At 41.3% G+C, this 24,024-nt stretch overlaps 1 protein-coding gene across 9 annotated transcripts in view; it reads left to right on the top strand.

Moving 5' to 3' along the window:
• LOC121195074 (formin-binding protein 1) overlaps positions 1-24,024 on the top strand; it is a 52,388-nt gene that overhangs the window by 6,384 nt on the left and 21,980 nt on the right. For 7 of the 9 annotated variants that reach the window (XM_041058276.1, XM_041058281.1, XM_041058280.1 and 4 more), the window contains exons 1-6: positions 9,498-9,619; positions 10,479-10,594; positions 14,230-14,286; positions 14,753-14,900; positions 21,236-21,298; positions 22,282-22,386. In XM_041058276.1, the coding sequence (XP_040914210.1) occupies positions 9,578-9,619; positions 10,479-10,594; positions 14,230-14,286; positions 14,753-14,900; positions 21,236-21,298; positions 22,282-22,386 (531 nt within the window). In that variant the 5' untranslated portion in view covers positions 9,498-9,577. Of the gene's footprint in view, positions 1-9,497; positions 9,620-10,478; positions 10,595-14,229; positions 14,287-14,752; positions 14,901-21,235; positions 21,299-22,281; positions 22,387-24,024 lie in introns of those variants that run through there. The other 2 variants (XM_041058277.1, XM_041058274.1) reach the window with 1 other exon arrangement.

Below are 24,024 nucleotides of genomic sequence, written 5' to 3'. Positions count from 1 at the left end.
AACTAGCATAGCATGACAGAAGTATTCAGCTCCTGAAAAGCATGGGCAACGAAGTCTCACTTTATTAAAAATGAAAAACATGTACATTTGGAATAAATAGCAGCAACAAATGCCATATTTCCTGGTTTGAAACTATCTGCACACGTAGAACATGAAAAGTAAGCAGGAAACTTCCCTGTGTGCTTAAGGAAGTAATAAATGTGTGCTAGGGCTGAATGTGAAGAGACCTTTTCTTTTATTTGTGCTATTTATTTATCTATTATCTATTTATTTATTAGTCCCCAAGAGCAAATGGATTTGACAGCACAGATGTTTGCTGCAGCTAGCTAACAAATACATCTACCACAAGTGTGTTTGCTTAAGTGCTAACAATTCTAGTGTAGACTCTATTAGCTCTGTTATTTCAGTCCTGCATCTGTCCTCTTTTGTGATCCTGAAGTGAGGGGATGTCTCTGAGGCCAAGAAACAGTGAGTTTGCTGCCTTTGTGACAGTAGAGGTCTGTTATTTTGCCTCCTGAAAAGGAGACCAGATGTGGTCAACAGATATGGTTGGTAGCATGTGAAGATTTTTAGCAGTTACTTCGTGGCTGCTCAGTGTTCAGTGAGTCAAAGCCATAATGAAAACTGGCTCGTGCAGCTCATGCAGTTACCACACATTTGTCTCCCACTGCTTGAAAATATCCTAACTGCAGAACGTAGGTCCAACATTTACTCCAGCCCACTCATTGCCTTTCTCTAAATCTTCTCATTTGCTGTGTTTTTGTTTTATTCTCTCCTTTTTCACCAAGCTGACTCACTAGCTTGCCCCTTTCCCAGGCTCTCTGAGACAGATGTTAATGGATACTTGCTGTGAATGTTTCCCAGCTTATATCTTTCCTCTTATAGTGGAAGAATTAGCCTCACATCTTTTGTAACTATTGAGAGGCAGCGTCAGCTCAAAGCTAGATCGTTGTGAGTCTGTCCAAGATGAGCAACCCTCTAGCTGTGTCAGGCTGACTCTTAAGAAATGCCATCTTTACTCATATCCTGAGATGAGGCATGACAGGGTGGAGTGAAAGTGCTGCCACACAATTCAGAGAAACTGTTGCTCCTGCCGCCCGCAGTGCTAACAGTGCTAGTGCAGGACCAACCACAAGCACCAAGCACAACTATATGGTTATTAGTGTTAACTCCCTCAGACCAGTCTCACAAAATACAATGCTTTGGTTTAAAACGGCGACTCTGCTCACAGACTGTACTAGACATACTTTCCTGCATGACTTTCATTTTGTCTTATGATGCCTTTCTGTTGTATCTAAGGTAATTGAACTAAATTAAGTAGGTAAATACAACAACAGCAACACAAAGGAGTCGGTGCCATACACACAGGAAGTGGTCTGAGACTCAAAAGAGAAATGCAATACATAGTTGGCACATGACCGGATGGATCCGACTGCAGTATGACTTGATCTTCAAGGGAGCAATTTGACTCTTGTCATTTGAAACTAAGTTATTAAGCTGTAGCCGTAGTGAGTAAAGAGCCATTGCAAGAGGAGAAGACCTACATGACACTGACAGAAAAAGCATCAGACGGATCTATTTATGAGCTGAAACTGTAAGCAAGACATGTAGCTCAGTGTAAGTGTAAAACACACAAAATACAAATATGTTTAATCTAGTCTCTCATTTACTAACATCATGTTTGCCAACGTACTTAATTATAAGCTAGTGCTGTTTTTTTTTAAATTCCACAAGCTCAGTGGCAGCTGTGATTACATTTAAAGACTGACACCTATTGGCAAGGAAGTATAGTAATCATAAAGGCACCATTTTGACCAACTGCAAAGGAACATGTACTTATTACGTTCTTCAGAGGGAAATGTGTACGTGAGACAAGTCATAGCAGCACATAGCATGAGAGCCTTGGCAACAGATTCACCTGAACCATGTGCAGCATCTATACTATTAGTGGGCAGCTGAGCAGGGGTGTCAATTACAGTAACACTGAAGTCAGTGTTCACTCACCACTTTTGCACACATGTAATGGCATGTGTTAGCATTTCCCTACTGGACAAAGACATGGAATTAGCCTGACTGGAGTTTAAAAAGTCTTTGCCAATTACCAGACAGTCTTGATATTGATTTATTTTTTCAATTTTTTTATAGTATTGTAAACAAGGTTCATTTTGAGCGAGATATTTTACAGTGTAAAAATAAGTAATGCTAATACCAATATACTCTATCTGCAATAAGTTATTGATGTTGATAGAACATGGGTTTGAAAACTTTATGGGCTGCATGCCACTGATATTCTAAGTTTACAAACACTCACCATGTCAGCCAATGCCATTGTATTGATATGGATTAATTTCTCCATCAATATCCCATTTACTTTAACTGCCCATATCCATATAATGTTATCTAGCTAATGGGCTAAGAGATGACCCGTGACCTGTGAATCGCTTGCTATGTGTTAGCATTTTAGCATATATAAGGTGTCATTGCAGTTCTCACATATTGGGCATATTCTAAAGTTCAAAGTTTTCCTCAATTCCAGAGAAAGTGTTATATAAGAATTAAAGAGCTTTATCCTCCAAAAAGTACAAAAACAGCTCAGCGGGAACAATGGCTAATGTGTGTTTGGCCTCGCAGGATTATTCCCCAGAACAGCCTATTGGATGGTGAAGGCAGTTACAAGGGAGCTGTAGTAATCAGATTAATAACAACGTCATTTAATCAAGTTCCGTACTGGTTACAATATTTCTGTTGTTCCCTCTCATTGCACCGTGCGCTCTGCCTGGATTCTGTGTGCTTCGAATAACAAATATGTGCTCGGATTAGGCATTGCCAGGACATAGGATATGTCTGGATCCAGTCTTTGCATTACTATATGCAGGATCTGTTAACTGTTAACGCTGTTCTGCTTGACCGAGACTTGTTCTTCCACCATATGATTTCCCTCTGAGATGGATTAACTTCATTCCGGGCTCCTTTTTTTCCTGTTTTGAAAAGCATGACCATGTTGCGCAGAAGAAGTGAGTTTTTTGTTTTCCTGGACAGCGTTCGCTCTGTGAAATCAGAAAAGGAAGAGCAAAAAGAAGAGACCCAGCTGAGTCCTTATGAGGAGTATCTGCAGGTGCTACTGCAGATGAAAATGACCAGTGCTGTAAGTGAGCAGAGGACTTGTTCTTTCCATTCAAACACACGGTGACAAGCAAGAACAACATAGGCTGTGGGCCAGTTATACAACATCTGCAGTTTGTGCCATTACACAATATGATGAGAAAAGAGTTTCCGCTTTGTAAAATTAAGAACTTGTTATGCGACAGCTTGTTTAGTTTTCAAGGGGCAGAGCTTTAAAAAAATGCAGCAGTAAAAGTTTCTTTTTGATGTCCATGAATCAGTTGACCACCCTTCCAGTTATTGTGACTCACAGCTGAGAGGCAGCAATTTCCTGTGGCCTAACCGCCTTAAGAAGGGTTGGTACTGTAAACTGACTACTCATACATGATAAAGCCCATGACTCCTAAGTGAAATGGACGAAGGTGGAGTGGTTAAATAGCAACTGGGACCATGTACAGGCAGGCAGAGAGAAGAAACACTTCATGTGCACAGAAGCATGATATATTTGTGTCCATACACCAACGCACATGCTTAAATTTCAGGCAGGCAAAAGTGTTGTTTCTATAAATATCTACATGGCATGCAAACAAGAGCTCTTATGCATAAGGTCACCCACTGCCCCAAACAGCTGTTCATATTCTGCAGAATGTTAGAGCGTCTGTGCGTGTGCATGTGGTATTTGCCTATGGACCTGTGTGTGTGTGTTTTTTTTTTTCTTTAAGGGAAATATTTTGCATATCATATAGCATAACATCAGAGAGTTGGTAACTGATCCTGAGTAGTGACAGTGAAAATCTCCTTTGCAAATATCAGCTCAGTTATCACTTTGGCCTGTTTTTAATTAGCATATGAAAAACAAATACTGAAATCAAACTTAAAAAAAAATAAAACATATGATCACATGTATTTATTTGTTGTGTTGTAAATTGTGCGAGCTGTGGAGAAATAATTGGTTTGCATTCATGTGTTAAATCCTCATTATGGGGTGGGTGGGTGGGCAAGGGGGCAGATAAGTCATTCTCAACCTTTAATAACCTGAAATAGCTGAGGGCGAGCTATTCAGTGCTCCAGCACATTATCATCCGTCGATGTTTATGTGTGTGCACGTGCGTTTTTGTGTGTTTGGGTCTACTGTCTGTTCTCCTGTGACTCGTCTCTGACACAGGGGTTACACAGGGCTATGGCGGCATTGTTCCGCCCTGCTTTCTTGGACAAAGCCCGGTGTGTGTCCGAGAGAGGGTTTGGCATCTCCCCCAAATATTTGTTCTTGCTGCTCGACGCCCACTGTCGCGAGATACAGCGAAGCTTTGCATTGACCAACTCGTGCACGACAGCAGATTTCAGCGGTTCCGCTTTGCTGAACACAGAGCTTCTCTGAGTCTTTTCTCTGGTGTGTCCTGTCTGTTATGGTCATGAAGAAAATGTATATAGAGGTTTGGATAATCACTAAAAGAACAACCCCAGAACATTAGTCATTTTCCACCTCTTTGCCTTATTTGTCAAGGCAGAGCTATTTTGCTTGAACAATTGGGCTGTTTGTTAGCAGCTGAATTGGCAGGACGCTCACAGCCTAATGAACAGTTTTGGATGAATGCAGTTTCTTTGTCACCTCTCTCATTCTCACTGCAGTTTGGGGTTAGTCAGCTAACTAGGTGCCAAAAATAACTCATTCATGTTTACTGTAAAAATTCTTACTGACAATAGTATAAAAACCACACTGGTTGAAACACTGAAACTGTCTTCTCTCAGATCAGAACAGACGTAGTCTCGGGTATGACACGTTCAGTTATGTCGTCACGGTTTTTGACACACCATTTTTTTCTTCTGTGTCAAACAATCAATGGTATGGACTTGGTCAGCAGGAAAGAAGTAAGCTCTTCTACTGAGCAGTTTGCCAGGGTTTAGATGACTTCAGCACGAGCCCCTCCCCCCCCCCCCAACCTAGCCTACTGCTCTTGCACCTTGCTAAACACATTTAAAAAAAAGACAAAAAGAAATTTAAAAAAGAAAAAGACAAAGGCCTCTTGTCCCATTGTCCTCTCTCCAACGGAACATCTGTCCCCTCAGACTCTGTGGATTACCCCCTACTCTGGCGTGACGTCTGCTTTTCTCTGTCTCAACAGGTTTCCAGTCAGGAGCTAGATTTCATATAATCACCAGTGACACAATCTGAAAGCTTGAAACTAAGTTTTGAAAGTATGAAATCTAGTTGCGAAAGCTTGAAACGAAGTTTTGAAAGGTTAAAGATAAGGTTTTTTTTTCCTTGTCCTTGCAGGGATTAAAATACTACTTAAATGGCAACTTTTGCACACTGTAAAATGCTTATTTTAATTCAGATTTAAATGCTTAAATGGATAAAACAGTTACATTAATCTAATTATACATGAAAGTAAAGCCACAAATGCGATTTCTGGCTATTATATGTCTGAGGTCAGATAATAACTATGTCAAGCCTGTACCCTCGTTCAGGCATTGCAAAAGCTAATTAGGCACACTATGCACCCATCAGTGAAATCCTCTATAATAACATTCAGCTACAATCTGTGCACTATTACACCACCAATTAAAAATGGATTGGGCTAGATTTCTCTTACGGTTTGCAAAGTACCAAACAATAGTAAATATTTTCTGTTAATAAAGTCTAATAAAAACCTCAAAACTTTTCAGATTACAAACTGTTGTTCTTTTTGTTAAGTGGGACTTCATGACTAACATCTTTTCGACATATTAGTGATTTCCTGTTATCTGTCCATTCCTCTCAGTCGAGCAATGAAGCAGCTCAGTGTCTTCTCTTCTCTTGTCTTTTTAATGGTGTATTGATTTTTGCTGTGATCATCAGAGCAGCAAACCAACCTTTGCAGAGGTGATAAGGCTGTAATAAAACAAGAAGTGCCCCCAGTAGCATTTGTTCGGAGGTTTTAAAACAGCACAGTTGTTCTGTTCACTTTTCTGGTTCTTTGTATGAAGCAGCCTTACACCAGATCTTTCTTTCTTTGTTTTTGTTTCTTCGTCCATGATTTATTCTTGAAAAGACAGACGTCCATGTCAAGTGCTTTTTAATTTGTGTTGTCTGCATTCCTTCATCATGAATCAGCATGTCCTGAGGATGCAGGTGCATCATTATGTGAAACCCATATGTCTCTAGGAAATTTGTGGTGAGGTCACAGAGGTGCTCCTCCATGTGCTCAATCTGTCAACAGGAGATAAATAAAAATAAAATATAAATAAAATAAAATAAAAATCAACAGCAGTAACATTAGAGCTGCTTAACAAGCCAGGAATGTGTTTTTTTGTCAATACGTTAATTGTGTCATCCTTAATCCTAAACATTTTAGTTTACCGTGATGACATCTTCTTGTTCTGTTACACCTTTTTTTTTCCAAATTAAAAATGATTGGCTGACAAAATTATTAAAACGTCCATTACAGCTCTGACATGGTACAAAGAGAGTAAACCGCAAGTACTGAGTGAATGATCACATGCTGCATAGTTTCTTCCTGCATAGTTTTCCTGTGATCCCCTTCTGAATGTAAATACACTGAATGGCTATTGTAGGAAAATGCAGATTGTAAATAGTATGAAAATAGGGTTTGATATTAAGGAGATCGTAAGGATTACATCTGTTGTTCAGGTACAGGGAAGCCATCAGCCAGGAGAAGAGAGAAAACCTCTGCGTTGTGGGGATGCAGGTCAATGGGTCCTCAGTATGGCTGAGATCAAGTGATCTGATCTGGAATGGTACCTAAATAATGTGCATTAGTCCAGATTAACTGGAGGTCTGATACATTAAACTATACCATAATCCCCATCACCAGTAGGGAAGGGTTGGAGATCAGGAGGCTGATCCTTAAACAAGCACGTTTTTGTTTTTTTACAGCACATGGGCAACCTACACATATTTAGTAACTGCTAAGTGTCTCCTTTGTTCTCAGTTTGAACCTGTTTCCCATTTCCTGGATAATAAAAAATATTTAGCGGAGTAGCTTTATTTATTTTTCTTCACGTCCTACCACAATAGTGCATACATCACAGCGAGTGGGACTGTGTCCTGAAATAACAAGCAAAGTGGGGTTGGTTCGTCTCCTGAAGGGATCCCCCACTTATACCCTCCTGCAAGAACAAGGTCAGGTGTCAGAGGCTGCAGATGACAGAATGGAAGTAAGCTGGAAGCAGGAGCAGGAGTTATTAGTCTTTGGTACAAGGTCATAGGAGGAGATTTTTTTTAAATTCATGTGCAGGTTTGACTTTGATAACTGGTGCTGAATCATTTGCATGCAGCATGTACACGCTAACTGGACCAACTGGAAAGAGCATTCATTTTACATAGTTAGTCAAATTTTTGTAAGCAATCTTTTCCTACTGAAAATATTTTTACCAGAATAAATGAGAACGGTCACATCTATCCTTGGCGTCCTACGTTCAGTTTCCACTGCAGCGACAACAGAAAAAAAAAGTAGGAGGGAAATGGAATGAATGGAAAATGATTTTGTCTTTACCTCTGCCTTTGGTTCGGAAAAAAATGTGTTTATAATCGAGATCATGGCCAGAAGTACAGCTAAGAAATGTTGAAGAGCTTCATCTCAGCATTTGGACGAATCCATATTTCATGTCAGCCTGTCTCAATTTAAGAAATATCTGAAATATCTAAATAGTGGCTGGTTACTTGTACAGGAAAACATACATTTACAAGTTGGAATATCATGGAGACTGCATGTACACACCCATGTCTGGCACAGCTTCACATAAAGCAATGTTTTCTTTGATATTTCCCTTATTCACATTTCATTATTTATTAATATGCTCTTTCTCTTCATGCTGGGGAATATCTCTGTTGATGAATTTTCCATTTCAGCTGCCTTTGAGCAGCTGCCTTTTTTTTTTTTTGTCCCATCTGATAATAGCAAAGATTCATAAGCTCACAATGGCTCATCATATTGGAGATCATAACCTTTGTGCTCTTGTTTTATTTCATATATATTTTATTAGATTTAAAATATGGTCCAGTGAAGGCGGCGACAGAGTTTTAGAGACCCCAGCAGCATATGCTGGTCCCCCTCTGAATTTAATCCCCTCCCATGTAATCCCGCCTCTTCTGTCATTTCTACTCCTTTCAAGCTCCCTCCCTCTTTTTCCCTCTTTCTCTCTCTCTCTCTCTCTCTCTCTCACTATCCTCCTCTCCCATCCCACTTATTCCACCTTACGCCTGATGGAGCATTAAGCCTGAATGCTGTGGGCAGCCGTGGCCTCAGATTCAGAGTGTTCTGTGAGTGAGTGAGTGAGTGAGCCATTGCTGCATTGGTTCCTCCCCTGCTCTCTGGGATTCTTCCTCTTTCCAGACATTCGGGAGTTACCTGCTACAACTGCTCAGCTTCTTTGTTACTGTGTGAGAGCGGGGTCGGTGGACATTGTTCCCAGCCCAGACACGCTCTCACTAATCTGCACTTGCTCTGATTTTGGATACCCTGGAAATGGTCTCGTGGATGCATTCTTTCACGTAACCTCGGCCCTGTGTTGTGCTGCTGTGGATGGGCAGCAGTTCAGTTGGATGGACATTTACTAGATATTTCAAAAGGGAATACATTCCACGCTGAGACACGTTGGATAAGATGGTGCCCCTGCAGAAAAGGGTAATCTGAGTTATGTGTGTGGAGGAGTGTGTTTCGGGGAGGGGAGGGTTTCATGTGCATGATGTGGCTGCAGTGACGTGTGCTGATTGTTGTGTGTTTTCCTCCAGCAGTGGCTGCAGTCTGGTGATGGTGAAGTAAATGCTGTTTGATTACTTTAATTGGCACATGGGTCTGAGAATGAGCATTCTCTGGGGCGTCACAGGGGGAGGGAAGCTTGTTTTAGAAACAGGAAAAACAAGAGGTGTATGAAGACAGAGAAACCCAAAAAAAAAACAAAAAAAAAACCAAAGACTGGAAGTGACAAGGCTGAGGAGCTGCCTCCTTATTTCAGTAAATTTCAGTGAATTGGTTTTATCTTGTCATTCTTCTGTTGAGTGGCTTGTTGATGAGTGATTGCTCATTGAAACTGACTAACAATGCAGACTGGAAACACCCCCCCCCCCACTCAAAGAACTCTATTGTTTTTCCTTGAGTACTTCAATTGAGAGTTGTTTAATTTGTGAATGCTGTTTCAAAGGTGTTCAAGAGATATCATCACACTTTAAATGACATATTGTGGCTTCACGACAGTGTATTTTCCTGCATTTTTAGCTTTATCTTATTCTATATCTCCTCCAAAGTGCTGCACTGCTGCGTAGGCCATTATATAACTCAAAGTTTTCATCACCACAACCGCTTCCTGTGTCTTTGATATGGAAATGCTTTTAGTGCAGAGGTGCTTCAAGCAGTCATAAAGTACATTGCATGGTTTGCTCAGAGAATCAGTCGAGACTTTTCGACCTAACACTTGACAAGCTTAGACTGTCATGCTAGCGAAACTATAAGCTGGACCGAGGAAGTCTCCAGACATGGTAGAGGAGAGGATGGGGGACTGTTGGAGCTACACCAAGGTCATTTTTTTTTTGGTTCATCTTTGAAATAATACCGACGCTGTCGTTCAGAAGTAACCATGTGATTGTCAGGAAAGGTGTGTGTGTAGTAATTTATATTCCAGATGAAATACTGTCTTTTCTGAACTGTGAATTTCAAGACATGACCTCAGCCAACTAGTGGCTCATTTTTTCCTCCCAAGTCATGAGCAAATCATGAATAATAAGTCCAGCCTGAACAGCTGTATTTGGTTATCAGTAGAGTTGGCTGTTAGTGTCTGTTTTTACTATGAACCACACTCACCCTCTGTGGCAGACATCAAAACAATACTAAAGAAATCAAGAAAAAGCTCACTTGTCACGTCAGTAGCTGAAAATAATGGTGTCTCTAGAGGACGGCGTCTGTCACCTTTGGAGGTGTTTAATGTCTGAACTGCAGCCAAGAGAGTGGGCTGGATGCTTTTGTCTGATCAGCGACTGAGGATAAACACACTGACTGATATATACGTACAGTATGTGCCTGATTACTTGGGTTGAGGAGAGCCAGACAAACAATATTCTCACTACAAATGAGGCACAAAGTTGAATTGAATTGAGTTGAAGTTGAATTTACAAGGGGCAGTTTTTAAGATTAGGAAGAATCTCTCTCAGTAGTTCTGAAATATCAAGATGGATACTGGGTAATATTTGATGCTCACTGGAGCAAAGTGGAGTAAAGTATGTGCAAAGAGTCATAGAGTATACAGACATATATATACTGTTTGATGTCCTCAGTTGATTTAATCTGTTATTATGCTCTCTCTGTATTATAAAAGATGACTGATTGCCTTTTCCTTTGTGCTTGAATGATCTAATCATTACTTCATCTTTTTTTCTGCAGGATCAGTTTGACAACTTGGAGAAGCATACACAGTGGGGGATCGAATTTGTGGAGAAGTACACCAAATTTGTCAAGGAGAGATCGGAGATTGAAATCAACTATGCAAAACAAATTAGGTGAGTACTCAAGCTGGCTTATGATCCATATTTGGGGTTGCACCGCAGTAGTTAGGGTGATTGTTTTCCATCCAGATGGCTTAGATGAAGAAATCCCTCGTTACAACAGGACTTGACCTACTGAGGTGTCCTTGAAACAAGAGACTGAATCCTTACCAGCTCATTACGTAGCTGACCCTGACCTCTGGCCTTCCTAATTCCTGGGGGACCTAAAATGAGAATTCCCATATGGGATGCAGTACGTTAGCAGTTATATTAATAATGAAAAGCATCACATTTCCATAGTGGCACTGTTGTTTCTCTGCAGGGAAGCAGAATTGCTTTGTGCAAGTATAGAACTAGATAAACAAGCAGAGGAGGATGTCTGCTCCCCCTTCATCCTTTTCTCTTTTTTTGGTCTGTAAAGATTCTCTCTGTCTGCCTCGCTCGTGCACGCATGCTGTCTGTTGCTGTTGCTGGATTCAAGGCAAGAGGAAGTCAGGTTGTTGGGGGATGGGGTAGAGCATGTGTTACCATAGAGACTAGTAGGTATCAGCATTATCAACCCCAGGTCTGACCCAGATTTTTTTTCCCCTCCAACCACACATGCTAGCTCCGCCCCCTCCGATTCTCTCCAAACACACTCTGTTTTGGTGCAGTCACTGATTTTTAAGGGCAGTGATGGGAGCATGAGCAGTCCTGCATTGAGAGAATCCATCTCCTAAGACCTCCAGGATCCCAACACAGTGGGAGATACCACCAAATCCACAATCCTCATCTTTAAAGAGGCCTGGCAATATGGCTAATGCCCTAAGTATTGAACCCCCCCATTCATTGCAACTAGCCAATACCAATCAAGGATTCACATAGAAAACCCCTGTAACAGACCACACCACTTCTTTTTTTGAGAATTAAGTCAGCTTGAGATAATAGGACTAGCTGTCTGTGTTTACATGCATGTATTACCCTCATACGCCTGCAACCATGAACTTTTCACACTTAAAAACAGACACGTCCAACAGAAAAAAAGCAAATGAGCGATGATCAGAAAGTATTTAAGTGCACTCATACTACTTAAAATTGTATTGTTCACTTATGGTTAATTCTTCATTTTATCCATAACACACTGCTTAAAAGCCAGATTAAAGCAGTGTTTTTAACCAATATTGTGGACCAATGTAACGTGCCCTCACAGATTTTCACTTGCATGTGAACACATACAGATATCCCATAATTCAATTAGTCAGCATCTGTCTACAGTATGTTTGACCAAAGAACAGGGATGGCCTCATCTTGCCGTGGCAGGTTGGCTTTTATTGAACTTCAGGCCCCCACAGATGGTGCGGATGTTTTCAGTCACTGTGCTTACACAGAGGGCCTGCTGTCAAACTGGGTCTGTTATCTGGTAGACACACACACACACACACACGAATGTCCACATTGGTACACTTGTCAGAAGAGGCTAAAATGAGGAAATTAGGACGTCCAGGCAGGATAGAGGATAGCTTGAGTCATAAGGTTTTCCTATGTTCCCAACACACTATACTTCTTTGTTGTTGTGCTACTTGTCTGTGCCTTAGGACTAATTATCCTCTGTAATCAACTTAGCACATGGAATCAGGTTTAATCTAACAGGCACACTCAAACCAAAAGAAACGCAAGGCTGTTGGATCTAATAAACTAATGGAATTGACCCTTTGAGTCCTCTTTTCTCTCGTCCACGTTGTTGAGGTGATTTTTCTGTCTCTTCTCTCTTTTTAGACTTTTATTAGACTTTTTAAAGAAGACTTTTTTGCCAACAGTAATTATTGATCACCAGCTGTATGGTTCAGAATTTTTTATGCAATTGCAAATAAGTTTTTTAACTATATGAAATAGCCTATATTCTTCCCCAATTGAATGACATCTATGGCTGTTACACTACTTTGTACCACTTCTGTCACCATACCAACCACACACTGCTCTAATCCATGAATAATCCCCTTCCATTGCATTGGTGTAAACATGCACAATGCTTCAGTCTAGTCATTGCAGGGCAATGCATTAATGCCCCCTCCCCCTCCTCCCCCAAATTCCAGTCTGGCATAATCCATAACACAGTGGGAATAAAGTCCTGTTAACAAAAGAGACTGGGTGAGGGTGAAAAAAAAAGAGTCTGTGGTTGTTTTATCAACCAGTATGTATCGGCATTTTCTTTCAGTAAGTTTCCAGTTAGACATGCCTTCATCTTCCAGACACAGAGCCACACGTACACACTGGCATAACCCGACACACATACACAAATATACACTCAACAAACCTCCTTAACCCTCCTCATTAAATACAAGCTGCTACTGTAATTTTGACAACAATCCTAAACGTGTTATTGAAGGGAACAGGCTTGTACAGTATGACATTTGACATCTGAATGAGTGAGTGGGAACTAGGACTATAATTAGAGATGGGCTGAAAGGGACGAGGCAAAAGATAGATCTGCCTAGCAACAGTGCAAACACCAACAGGGAGGAGAGGTGTGGGGGATGTGAGCAGAGACAGTTGGATGGAGTGCAGACACACATTACATGATTTTTTTTTTTTTAACATGCATTATTTATTTCAGCAGGAATTAAGCATGCCCCTTTACAACATGTACATGCTGAGGCATTTAGGTTCCATCAGAGAGTAAAGTGCTATAATTTCACAACAAGGGCAGCTACCTCTGAGTGTTTTCAGCTCTTTCACAGCAATTAACAGTGACTTACACTAATCGTTTTGATGCTGTTAGGAAAATTGGACAGGAGTAATGTAATTTTTTTAAAGATGTACTAATAATTGTTGCAAACTTTCTTGTTTATTATAGCGTTTGTCTCAACATAAATGTCTTATTAGCACTGAACTGACTTGTAGTATGTACATACAATAGGACTGGAAAATTGCAGTGTGACTCACTAACAGTCAGTTTTATCCGTCTTAGTTAAAATATCAATGGCTTGTGTTGGTTGTGTCTTTTTTTTTTTGTACATACACCACTTGGTTGTTTGTTTTTAACTTGACAACAACTTTCTTTAATTAGACAAAGGAGCCTGAAGGCATAAGTACACAATGTTCTCTCAAATCCACCTGAGCGTAGTGCATGTTATTATGTTTTGCTGACAGACTTCCAGTTGGGTGGTGAGTGTGTCACACTGTCATGATGAAACATACATGACACGATGTACTACAGCCTGTCAAACAACACAACAGTTGCTAGATTGAGAGAAGGACATTGAAAGACTAATAAGGGTTGTTGTTTGCGTCCTATTCCCAACATTACTCCTTTACCTTCAGCTAGCGCAGTGACATATTTTCTTTCATCTTTACTCAACTCGTCTCGTGCCACCAACATACAGCCAGAGTCAAATCAAGGGCAGTGGCTGCATAAGAAAAGCATGCTTGTTTCTGGTGACTGGTTTTGCATGCATACTCCTGTGGGCGATGATTTATGACCTGAAGGGAGGAGAGGGGATGTAGGAGCGGGAGCAGAAAGCACTCTGCTGGATTGAATGGTGTACTGGATGATCCCTTGGCAGGTCCTTATGGGCAGTGTCAGGGAAATATAATGGGAATGGTGCAGATTGGCCTCTTAGGAAAGATACAGTAAGAAGTGTCTGATAATGCTGAACTGTCTGTTTTTACAGGAATTTATCAAAGAAGTATCAACCCAAGAAGAACTCACGAGAGGAGGAGGAGAGCAAGTAAGACAAAGGATCCTGCACGCAACATAAATTAAAGGAACAGATTGACATTTTGGGAACCACTTGATATTCCCTAAGTTGCACAGACCCAAGTAATACGGAGTAACACTTACAGCTTTAGGGGCCACTGGACAGTTGCCTGCTCAGTTGGTGATCAAGTCTCTGTAAAAACAACACTCCTCAAGGCAAAACTGATATTTTTACACATTGGTTTTTGTATATATTAAACAAAGAAGACATAGTGAGTGTAGCCATGTTTTTAATGGACAGATGTGAGAGTGGTATCAGTCATCTAATTTTACTCCAGAAAGTTATTCAAAATTCAAGATGTTCATTTCTGATTCACAGAAATGTTCCAAACCAAATCCAGTCGACTTCTATTATTATTGCTACTGTGTTGTTAAAATACTGCATTAGCAGCTATATATTTTTTTTCTTTTAATATCTTTTTCTTCTCTCTCACCAGGTACACCTTCTGTCGATCCTTCCTGATCACGCTTAATGAGTTAAATGACTATGCAGGTCAACACGAGGTTATAGCAGAGAACTTAACGTCTCAAATCATCACAGAGCTTTCACGCTACCTGCAGGAACTCAAGACCGAGAGGAAATCGGTGAGGCATCTTTTTTTTTTTTTTTATCTGCATTGAACTTTTCCACATCCTGTGTTTTGTACTAGTTATCTGAATTTTCTCTACATTTTGTCCCTCTCTCCTTGCCAGTGCTTTAATTTAAACAGCTGTACATGGGTTGTGTAAAGGAAAACAGACACACTGGCCTACAAGAAATTAAGTAGTCCATTCCCTCTGCATACTCTATTCTCCATGAACTGAGGTCATTGCGGAGTAAATATAGATACACCCAAAGGCTCGCCAGAAGTGCAGAACGTGACTGACTGAGTCCTTTTTATGGAACAAAGTCATCATGTCTCTATCATTACAGCCTTATTTCTCTTTTTTAAACCAATTTACAAAAAACTGGTGCACCACACACTATTCTTAAACGCTGAAGTCACTTTGCTCCTCGCCATTATAAAGGGATTTGGAAGAGCCGTGGACCTGCAGTGCATGATTCATAGATAACAGTGTGTTGCCCATGAAATCTGTAGAGTTGGTGAAGGAGCAGAGAGGAAGCTGCCCAGCTGGGGGAAAAAAAAAGCTCTGAAAAATCTATTATGGATCCTTGTGTCACGGAAGTCCAGCTGAGGGAACTGGAGTGGTAAACCAAAACCAGAGGGCACAAATTTACCCTTTTTTTTGGAATATTTGCCCATGTGCACCACTGGTGACATCAGTATTTCTGCATTTTCTACTCTGCATAAATGCAGGAAGCCCTGGGTCGCATTAGTAGTGATCAGTTTTTATTTTAAGCTCAGTTTTCTCTGCAGCAAACGGAGACAAAGGGGAATATCCAACGCTCCCAAATGGGGAATCATCCACTCAGTCAAGGCCTGACTTGCTCCTTTGGGTTTGGCCTGGCTTGGTTTGGCTTGGGATAGCAGCAGTCTCTCTCTCTCTAGTGTCCAGATTTGGCTCTTGTCACAGAGGGTCAATGGACAGACCCCTGCTGCCCTGAGGCTGCAGGATGTCACTCTGACACCTCTCTTCCTCTTTGTTTTTCTGCACTTTTCCTCTTTTTTATTCATCCATATTACTGTTTCTCTCCCCTCCGTCCCCTCTGTCCTTCTCATTGTGTCCCACCATAGTATTGTCTCCTCCGCAGACTTTGCTCCCCATGTTTTCTCAGTTCTCTCTGCGTCTTTTGTTGCTGCTAATAGTGAGAATAGCTTGTCATGTGTTTTGGCTAAAGAAACAGTCTTTCTTCAGTCAGACAGTGCGGGTGTTCCCTTCATAGTGTGACCCCATAACTTACAGTATGTTCTGTGAACAGGGGAATCTTTCATTTGAGGACACTGAGCAAATAGTTTCTCAGTCGTATTCAGAACGGTGTCCTCGTTGGGTAAATATTCTGGGAGGCGATTGTAAAGCTGTCATGCCTCACAATTTCCCAAACTTCCTGTCATTCTTTTCTCTGGTTTCATTCACATTCATCTTCAATCACCGCTCTGCTTTTTTTCTCTTGTAGCTTTTTGATTTGCATCCATATCAGACACAGCAATGCAGGCAAACCCAGACAGTATGATTAAAAGGAAGGTCAGGGCCTCCTCGGTTTTATAGAGAGCTTATTGGACAGGTAAAAATCCACACTACAAACCCAGAACGAGAACAAAATAATAATAATAATACCTCATTAGTTTCTTGTGTGGGGTTTTATAACTCTCTCCACCTCCCTTTGCTGTTTCCCTGAGTGAACCTCTCACTAAGCTCAGCTTGGGGTGGCACAGGAGGTGAGGCCAAGAATGTTGTCTTAAAGGATTTTATTTCAGGGCAGATATACTTGTTTTTACAAAAGCGGAGCCTGATTTTATAGTAGAGACTACTTGATTTAATGCGTTACACAAATGTATGTTATTCAACAGAGACTGGCATGCATTACTTAGTTACACTTAATACTATAATAGGCAAAGATGAAGAGCAGGCAGGGTTAATATGGGATGAAGAGCCTAAGTCTCACTAGGCTGTGATTGTGCTGAGGAATCATAATAAGGTGTTCAGTCAGCAAACTGCTGTCAAAGAGGACTGATAAAGACCCTTTAACACTCTGCTGGACCTCCCAATGCTGCACATTTACTGTAACACTGGTAAAGTGTATAAATATCACTATACTAAATTTACTGTAGGAACTGAAATGTGTTAGTGGAGGAGTCCACTTGAGGGTTAGTTCTGTGCTCTTTGGTATACCCTTGCACCCACAGCACAGAACATAATTATATCTTTTGGTGTTGGGGGAAGCTCTTTCCGTCTTATCCTGCTGTGAGGTGACATGTTCAACCAGCTAGAAAAAGAAAGAAAAAGAAAAGAGAAGAATGCATCTTATTCAGCTGCCAAGGCCAGGAAGATAAGCTTTGCACTTACCGAAAAGTCAGCCGAAAACCATAATGTGCTGTAAAACATCTTTAGGTTGGTTTGGCAGAGGATACTGTCCTATTTATCTCTGAGAGGCAGAGAGGAGAGATGCAAGCTCAGTGTAAGAACAATGTGTCTCTCTGGAGTGGCCTCACATGCCTTCTTGTTTTGAGTGGAAAGACAAATAGGAAGCTGAGAGGGAGAATTGATCGTTGGCTCTTCCCATCGTGGCTGAATGCACACATCAGTCCCAGATATTACTTCAGTATCACTCTGTTAGAATCGAACCCTGATGGCCTAAACATGAGCAGAAAAGTCTCAGTGGAGCTCTCGTGATCTTTAGATCTCGGATCACTTGTGGCTATTTCTAGTACCGAATGATTTTATTTGTGTTGACAACTGCGCAGCACTGCAGGTGCACATTCCTACGAACCAAATCATGTCAATGAATGACTAGCAGATCGGTTGGAGCTTGTGTGTGTGTGTGTGTGTGTGTGTGTGTGTGTGTGTGTGTGCGAACAGATGTACACACATGTGCACCTTCTCACTGAAGTAAACTCAAAAGTGTAAATTCTGAGCCGGAGTGAAGTTTTTGTTCCTGTCCTGTTTTTCGAGCAGCAGAGGAAGTTTGTTTCTTTCACCTCGTGTCTTTGTGTTGCTCAGTGCACATTGTATCTGTGTGTATTGTATGAATGGACAGCTTGTGAATCACACGGGGTGTACAGTACGTCACACGCTCAGCCCCACCAGAGCATGTCTGCTCCACCTCAGCTCAGTCTGATAGAATGGCTCTGGAAAGTAGCACAGCAGAGAAGGTAGACAGTAGGTCTACCGTAGGACAGTAGTATGTTGGAGACACTGTAATGCACTCACTAGGAATAATGTAATAATCTTTGTGTGTGCAGAGCAAGATGCAGCTTGTTGGAACTTTATCTATTAAAATCTGTCAGAACAACTTCATATAAAACTACATCTATGTTATCTCATTTTTCCATGCCCTGGTTTTGTTTCAAAGGTTATGGTACCTGGAGGGAGCCTGGTGGAAGTGCACAACTACAGGGGCTAGCTTAGGAATTCCTTTGTCTATGAAGATGTAGTCATAGCACAGAGATCCGGCCTGCTTCACATTATTAAGTAAATATTTAATCTGCTTTCTCTGATCAGATGTGTTTGGATGGACAATGGTAATTTTTTCCAGTCCCATTTTTATTAGAGTAAATAGATTGATGTAGTTGAAGTTTGGAGTCTGGGTCAGGACTTTGCCAGTGTGTTAAAGTCCGGCTTGTTTCTCTCGCTGTCTTTCAAATGCCTGGGTAACTGAGAGCGGCAGCTTCAGGTCACCAACCTGTCGAAGTACCCCAGATGTCCCGGTCAGTGCCAGCGGTCACATGCTGTTACTGAGAGAGAAGAGTGGGGAAAGAAGATGGGGGGTGTCTGCTCTTTCTTGTGCTGAGCCAAGTGTATCTCCGCAGTCTGTGATTTTAAACACACTGAGACCAACACTGCAAAACATCTGCCAAAATAGCTGCGGCTTTTTGCTGTATACCTGCATCCCAGATGGCTGATGGCTCCTTTTATCGTGAACTAAAGTGAGTGAGCTCACATGTCTCGGTTTGGTTTGGTCAAAGCAAACACGATGTGGTCGGTAGATCTTTGTCTTCCAGCAGGATCCTCTGATTCTGACGGGGGTGTTTGGGGAAGAGTGTCAGCGTAGTTTGTTTATCGGCATAGTGATTGAAGATTTGTTGATGCAGACAACATGAGATGTTGGATATTTTTCAGAAATGTCGTTATGGAGACAAATATTTGGCTGAAAGAATGTTTCACAGCAACAATGATGTCACCCAGTTTGGTGCTGTGTGTTGTGAAAAGGGTTTATAGTGTCTTCACTGCATCTTATTATCATTTGGTAAGACATTTTTGGAGTTCATTTAGAAGATTTTGTTCTTATCTAAGAGGAATTTGAAGGTCAGGGTCTTAACAGCAGCTGGAAAAAAACTATACATGGGTTTTGTCAGGCCCTCACCTACTCCACAATGTCCCATTTTCTGTTTGAGCTCAAATACTTCCTCTGAAACGCTGGAGCACTTCCTTATTTTGCTCAGCTTCCCTCGAAACTTTGGGAAATGAGAAGTGCAACTACCTGAGGTAAACCAGGGCACATTCTCACTAACTGCTCTCATGTCCAGTGTTAATCAGGTGAGATCAACCTTTAGGGCCTCCTGCCTCGGTCTTAATTTCACATCACTTGTTTGTGTGTTTGAGTTAATACGCAGAATACCAAGGACTTCCCTGTGCTGTCCAAGCCCTGAAATTCCAGAGACGTACAAGCGGCAACTTTCTGTTCTTTATAGTGGTCTTGGTCCGTTATTGAAAGGCACCATCAACATTCAGCTCAGCTACTGAACCTAGCTTCCACGGGCTGCGTAACCAGGGGATACCTCATTGATAGTCAAGTCTCTGTGTCGTTTTCATTTTAATTTGATTCTTTCTGGACTTTTTAGCAGCTTAAAGTGACTGCGGGCAACAGAGGAATTATTTGCATGTTTTATAAGTAATCACAATCTAAAAGGTTTAGAATTGGTGGTCTGTGACTCCACTTCCAGGGGATCTGGCTGTGATCCACGCAGAGAGCTGTAGAGAGATGTGCTCTGCCTCCAGGCCAAGTCCTCTGGTCTCCTGGAGCGAGATAGGCCAAGTGAGGCCTGTTACAAAAAAGACACAGCATAAGTGCTGTGTGAGTTTAGATCAGCAGCTGCCACATAGCCCCTTCCAATATGCCCCATTTGGCACTGCCAGAGTCCATGTTGGCGTGTCTGAGGCAGGCACATCCTGTAACATTAAACTGTCAACAGTCAGAACATGTGTGTTCTTCATTGAACAAAAAAGCTAAATGCTAACATGCTGATGTTAAGCAGGTATAAAGTTTACCATGTTTACCATCTTAGTTTAGCATGTTAAGATGCTAACATTTGCTAATCACCACCAAAAATTACAAGACTCCTGAGGCTGATGGGAAAGTCATTTGTTTGGCATAGGTCCATGAAGCTAATGGCTAAAAACTCTCCATTATTTAGGCCTCAGTGGAGCGATGCCTCAGTAGTTTCTTTTAATCTATTTTCCTAATTAAAGTGTTTAATTACCTTTTGGACTAAATACATTGTTTGTGCCTATTTATGTACGTTTGTAAGTGTACATGCGTGTTTTACCATTATTTACTGCTGTCTGGAAGCCAGATTGCTCCTCCGGGACATTAAAGTTTCACTCCACTCTACATTTACCTTTCAAACCTTTACTGAGTTCATGAAATCACTGAAAGCAGAGAGCATGGAGGACTGTTTCCTTTTTTTTTTTTTTTTTTAACAACACAAACCTTGCCGTTGGCAGTATGCTCTTTTCAGGACATGTGACTTTATAGCTTCATAAAACAGCGTCTGTTCTGTGTCTGTTACTGGCCCCTTGGTTGTCATTGTTACTGGATCTGCAGTGCATTTGACCTTTTTTTTATTTTAGTGGAATTTCTACTTAGTCTACATTCACAGTTGATTTTTAGTGGTGGTGCTTAAAATTGTAACACAGTTTCTCTGGTGTTTTAAAGCACAGTGTTTATGCACCTGTGTTGAACTGGTGGGATATGATCTGGTTGCTCTTTAATCAAATAGACTTATAGCCATCTGCTCAGGCTTGTACAAATCTCTGGGAGTTAAGCTTGTGGGTTATGTGGTCATATTTTTTATGCAGTCACACTATAGTATCTATTTGAATTTGCCCTACTTTCTCAGTTCACATTAATACTTTCCTGTCACAGTGTGAATAATATTCATAGTGTTTAAAGGTATGGTTGAGACTCTCATTTCCACTGCTTCTAATTTATTATCCCTGCTACGTCAAGGTCAGGTTCACCTGCTTTTAAATCCTTTAAGCCTGTGAATAGTACGATAATAATTCATTTTTTTCTTTCCCTTCTCCAACTCCTCTTGCAGCACTTCCATGATGGGCGTAAGGCACAGCAGCACATTGAGAGCTCGTGGAAACAACTGGAATCGGTGAGTGTGTTGATGCACAGTCTGCTACAGTAACACGACAAAATCACGACAAAACTAGAACACAATAAACTAATGATAATCAGTTTCAAACAATGTTTAACAATGTCAAACACTAACATTGTATTAATAGCAGGTTCAGTTTTTGAACAGATAAACATTATTATCTGGGGAAAATGTATTTATTTACCGCAACGGAGTGCTGCTACAACAGGTAATATCAAATATCAGGTAGCTAATTAGCACAAAACAACTGCCTGAGGTAAATCTAGATTTAAAAACCCTGTGACCATTGCTGCAGACATGGAAACACTGAAAGTATCACTGGAAATCAGTTGTGTTTCATTTTAGTCAGTTGCAGACCAGAGTTTGTGTTATACTGTTTATTGATATAACCGTACACTGTAGTTTTGTTGAGAAACTAAATAAGAGCAGATCCAGGAGTGTCTGTTTTATTTGTTTTAGTGAAGGAGCTAAAAGAGAGATTGCACAGAACACCACTTCTTATCTCTGCCTGGCCCCTTTGACGGGGGAGAGAAAGAGAGTGTGCGAGAGAGATGCATAACTGCCTTGTCCTCCTCAAACTTCTCTGTGTGCTCAATGATCCCATTGTGTGTGTGAGGCAGATAGGCATAGTTCAGAGTGCACGCTCGCCCAACAAACACTGATTGTTCGGTTAGCGGGGTCGAAAGAGGGTTGGATGAATGCTTGTTTTTCTGTACACAAATGACCACTATGAACATTTGTTTAATCTGCAGGCTGCAGACTTTGACACATCCCCTGTGTCAGCGACATGAACTAACCTCTGTCGTGCACAATGCTGGGACTGAAATGTATATGACGTATACATACATGTTATGACGTCCATTACTGTGCTCATTAAAAGGTCAAATTATATGCTGTGCCTTGATTCAGCACATGGCCGGATTTTTTACTGATGCAATGGTCTGTGATCCTATTAAATTTTGTCTGTTTTTTGTTTCCAGTGTAAAAGACGGTTTGAAAGGGACTGTAAAGAGGCAGACAGAGCACAGCAATACTTTGAGAAGATGGATGCTGACATTAACGTGACTAAGGCTGATGTGGAAAAGGTATGTGTCAACTCACTCCTGTGCAATAGCCACCAATCACACGAGCTTGTCCCATACCCTCCATGCTTACAGCACAGCTTCCCTGCTGATTGCCTGGCCTTCCTCACTCTCTCACCTAGCACCCTCCCCTAGCTCTAGCCATGTTATTTAACATTTTTCCCCCTTTCATGCCCCACAGCCCTGACTACTCATTCCACTGAGCTCCAAAGACAGTAAAGATTGAGTGACCATGTGTTTGAATGCCAGGGACTGTGTGTAAGAGCTGGCATTGTCTCAGCAGTGCAGTGATCTGCTGCTAAACAAAGCTGATAGCAGCACCGAGTCCTCATTATCACCGTGATGCAGCCACGAAACACTCTGCTGTGCTGTGTGGGCCTTAGCAACAAAGAGGACTGTGTGTGTTCATGGTGGCGCTTGTGTGTGTTTATGTGGATGTGGATTATACATATTAGTTGTTTCTCAATCTAAACGTGTACTTTGGTGTTTTTGTGACTATACAGCCCCTTCTATAAATCAACACATGCAGCGATCATCCAGTTCTTAGGACTTGTGGACCAGAGCCCCCTGGGCCTGTGGCTGATGTCATTTCCTGTTGTCACAACCAATTAAACGAGCCCGCAGAATCTCAGCCTTTAACCCACACAGCTCCCACGCCCGCAAGGCATCATGGGTCAGCAGCGCGTGCTCCTGCTGCCTCATCAGCTGTTGGAGCAGAGCTCAGGCTCAGAGTTGACACAGTTCGGACCCGATTATTATGCAAATATAGGCTGGAATAAAGAGCCTTTCTGCGCTCTGGTCATACAGCCAAAGGGCTACAATAGGCTTAGGCTAACACTGAACTCAACTGGAAAGACCCGGCACAGCAGCTCAAAAAAACAAAACAAAAACAGAAGTAGTATTGAAACAAGAGTTGTGTTGTCTCTGATTACAGTTATTCCATTTATTGAAGCATGAAAGGCTCATACATTACACAGAATTCTGTAAAAGGAAGAGAAACAAGTCTGTATTTTTTTGCTCTCATTTAGTTAGTATCACTCTTTGTGAAAAGTGACAATGATAAGCCGGATGCGCCACTTTTGTAAGTTCTAAAGGATCATACCGCTGGTTTTCCTTGTGCGCATTTTCTCAGATTAATCCGAGAACAAACCGAATTTTCCTAAAAAGATAAGTATTAAAAGCAGTAACAGAATGTCAGATATTAGCGTTCTCTTTGATATTCCTTTCTGTGTGGGTGTTGTGACTGACCTGAGCCCTCTTTCTCACCTACTCACATTTCCGTTGTTCAGAAATGAAGAATTTAAAATAGTAAAGACTGAATTCCCCCATATCTGCCCCCATGGAAGGTGATTGGATTTTCTTCCCACACCTTTTTAAAAATAATTCTCTTTCGTGTGTTTTTCTAACAGGTGCTTTATTGGCACGTTTTCCCTTGTTGTATCTGTAGCATCAGTTCCATCATCTCTGATTTTATAACTAGATTCTCGAAAAAAGCGCATCAGTGTGCGTTTTATTTTCTATGTTGTCTTTTAGTGTTGTGTGTCTTCTACGTGCTTGGCGTGAAAAATGCTTTTCTTCAGTAGTGCATTGAAGTATAAAGTGCGGATACAATGCTGACATTGCTGCATCGTGTTTAGATTT

This window comes from Toxotes jaculatrix, chromosome 16 (genome assembly GCF_017976425.1).
Source record: "Toxotes jaculatrix isolate fToxJac2 chromosome 16, fToxJac2.pri, whole genome shotgun sequence".
Lineage (NCBI taxonomy): Eukaryota > Metazoa > Chordata > Actinopteri > Toxotidae > Toxotes > Toxotes jaculatrix.
The sequence above is the reverse complement of the archived record's forward strand: the minus strand, read 5'-3'. Positions and strand labels throughout refer to the sequence as shown.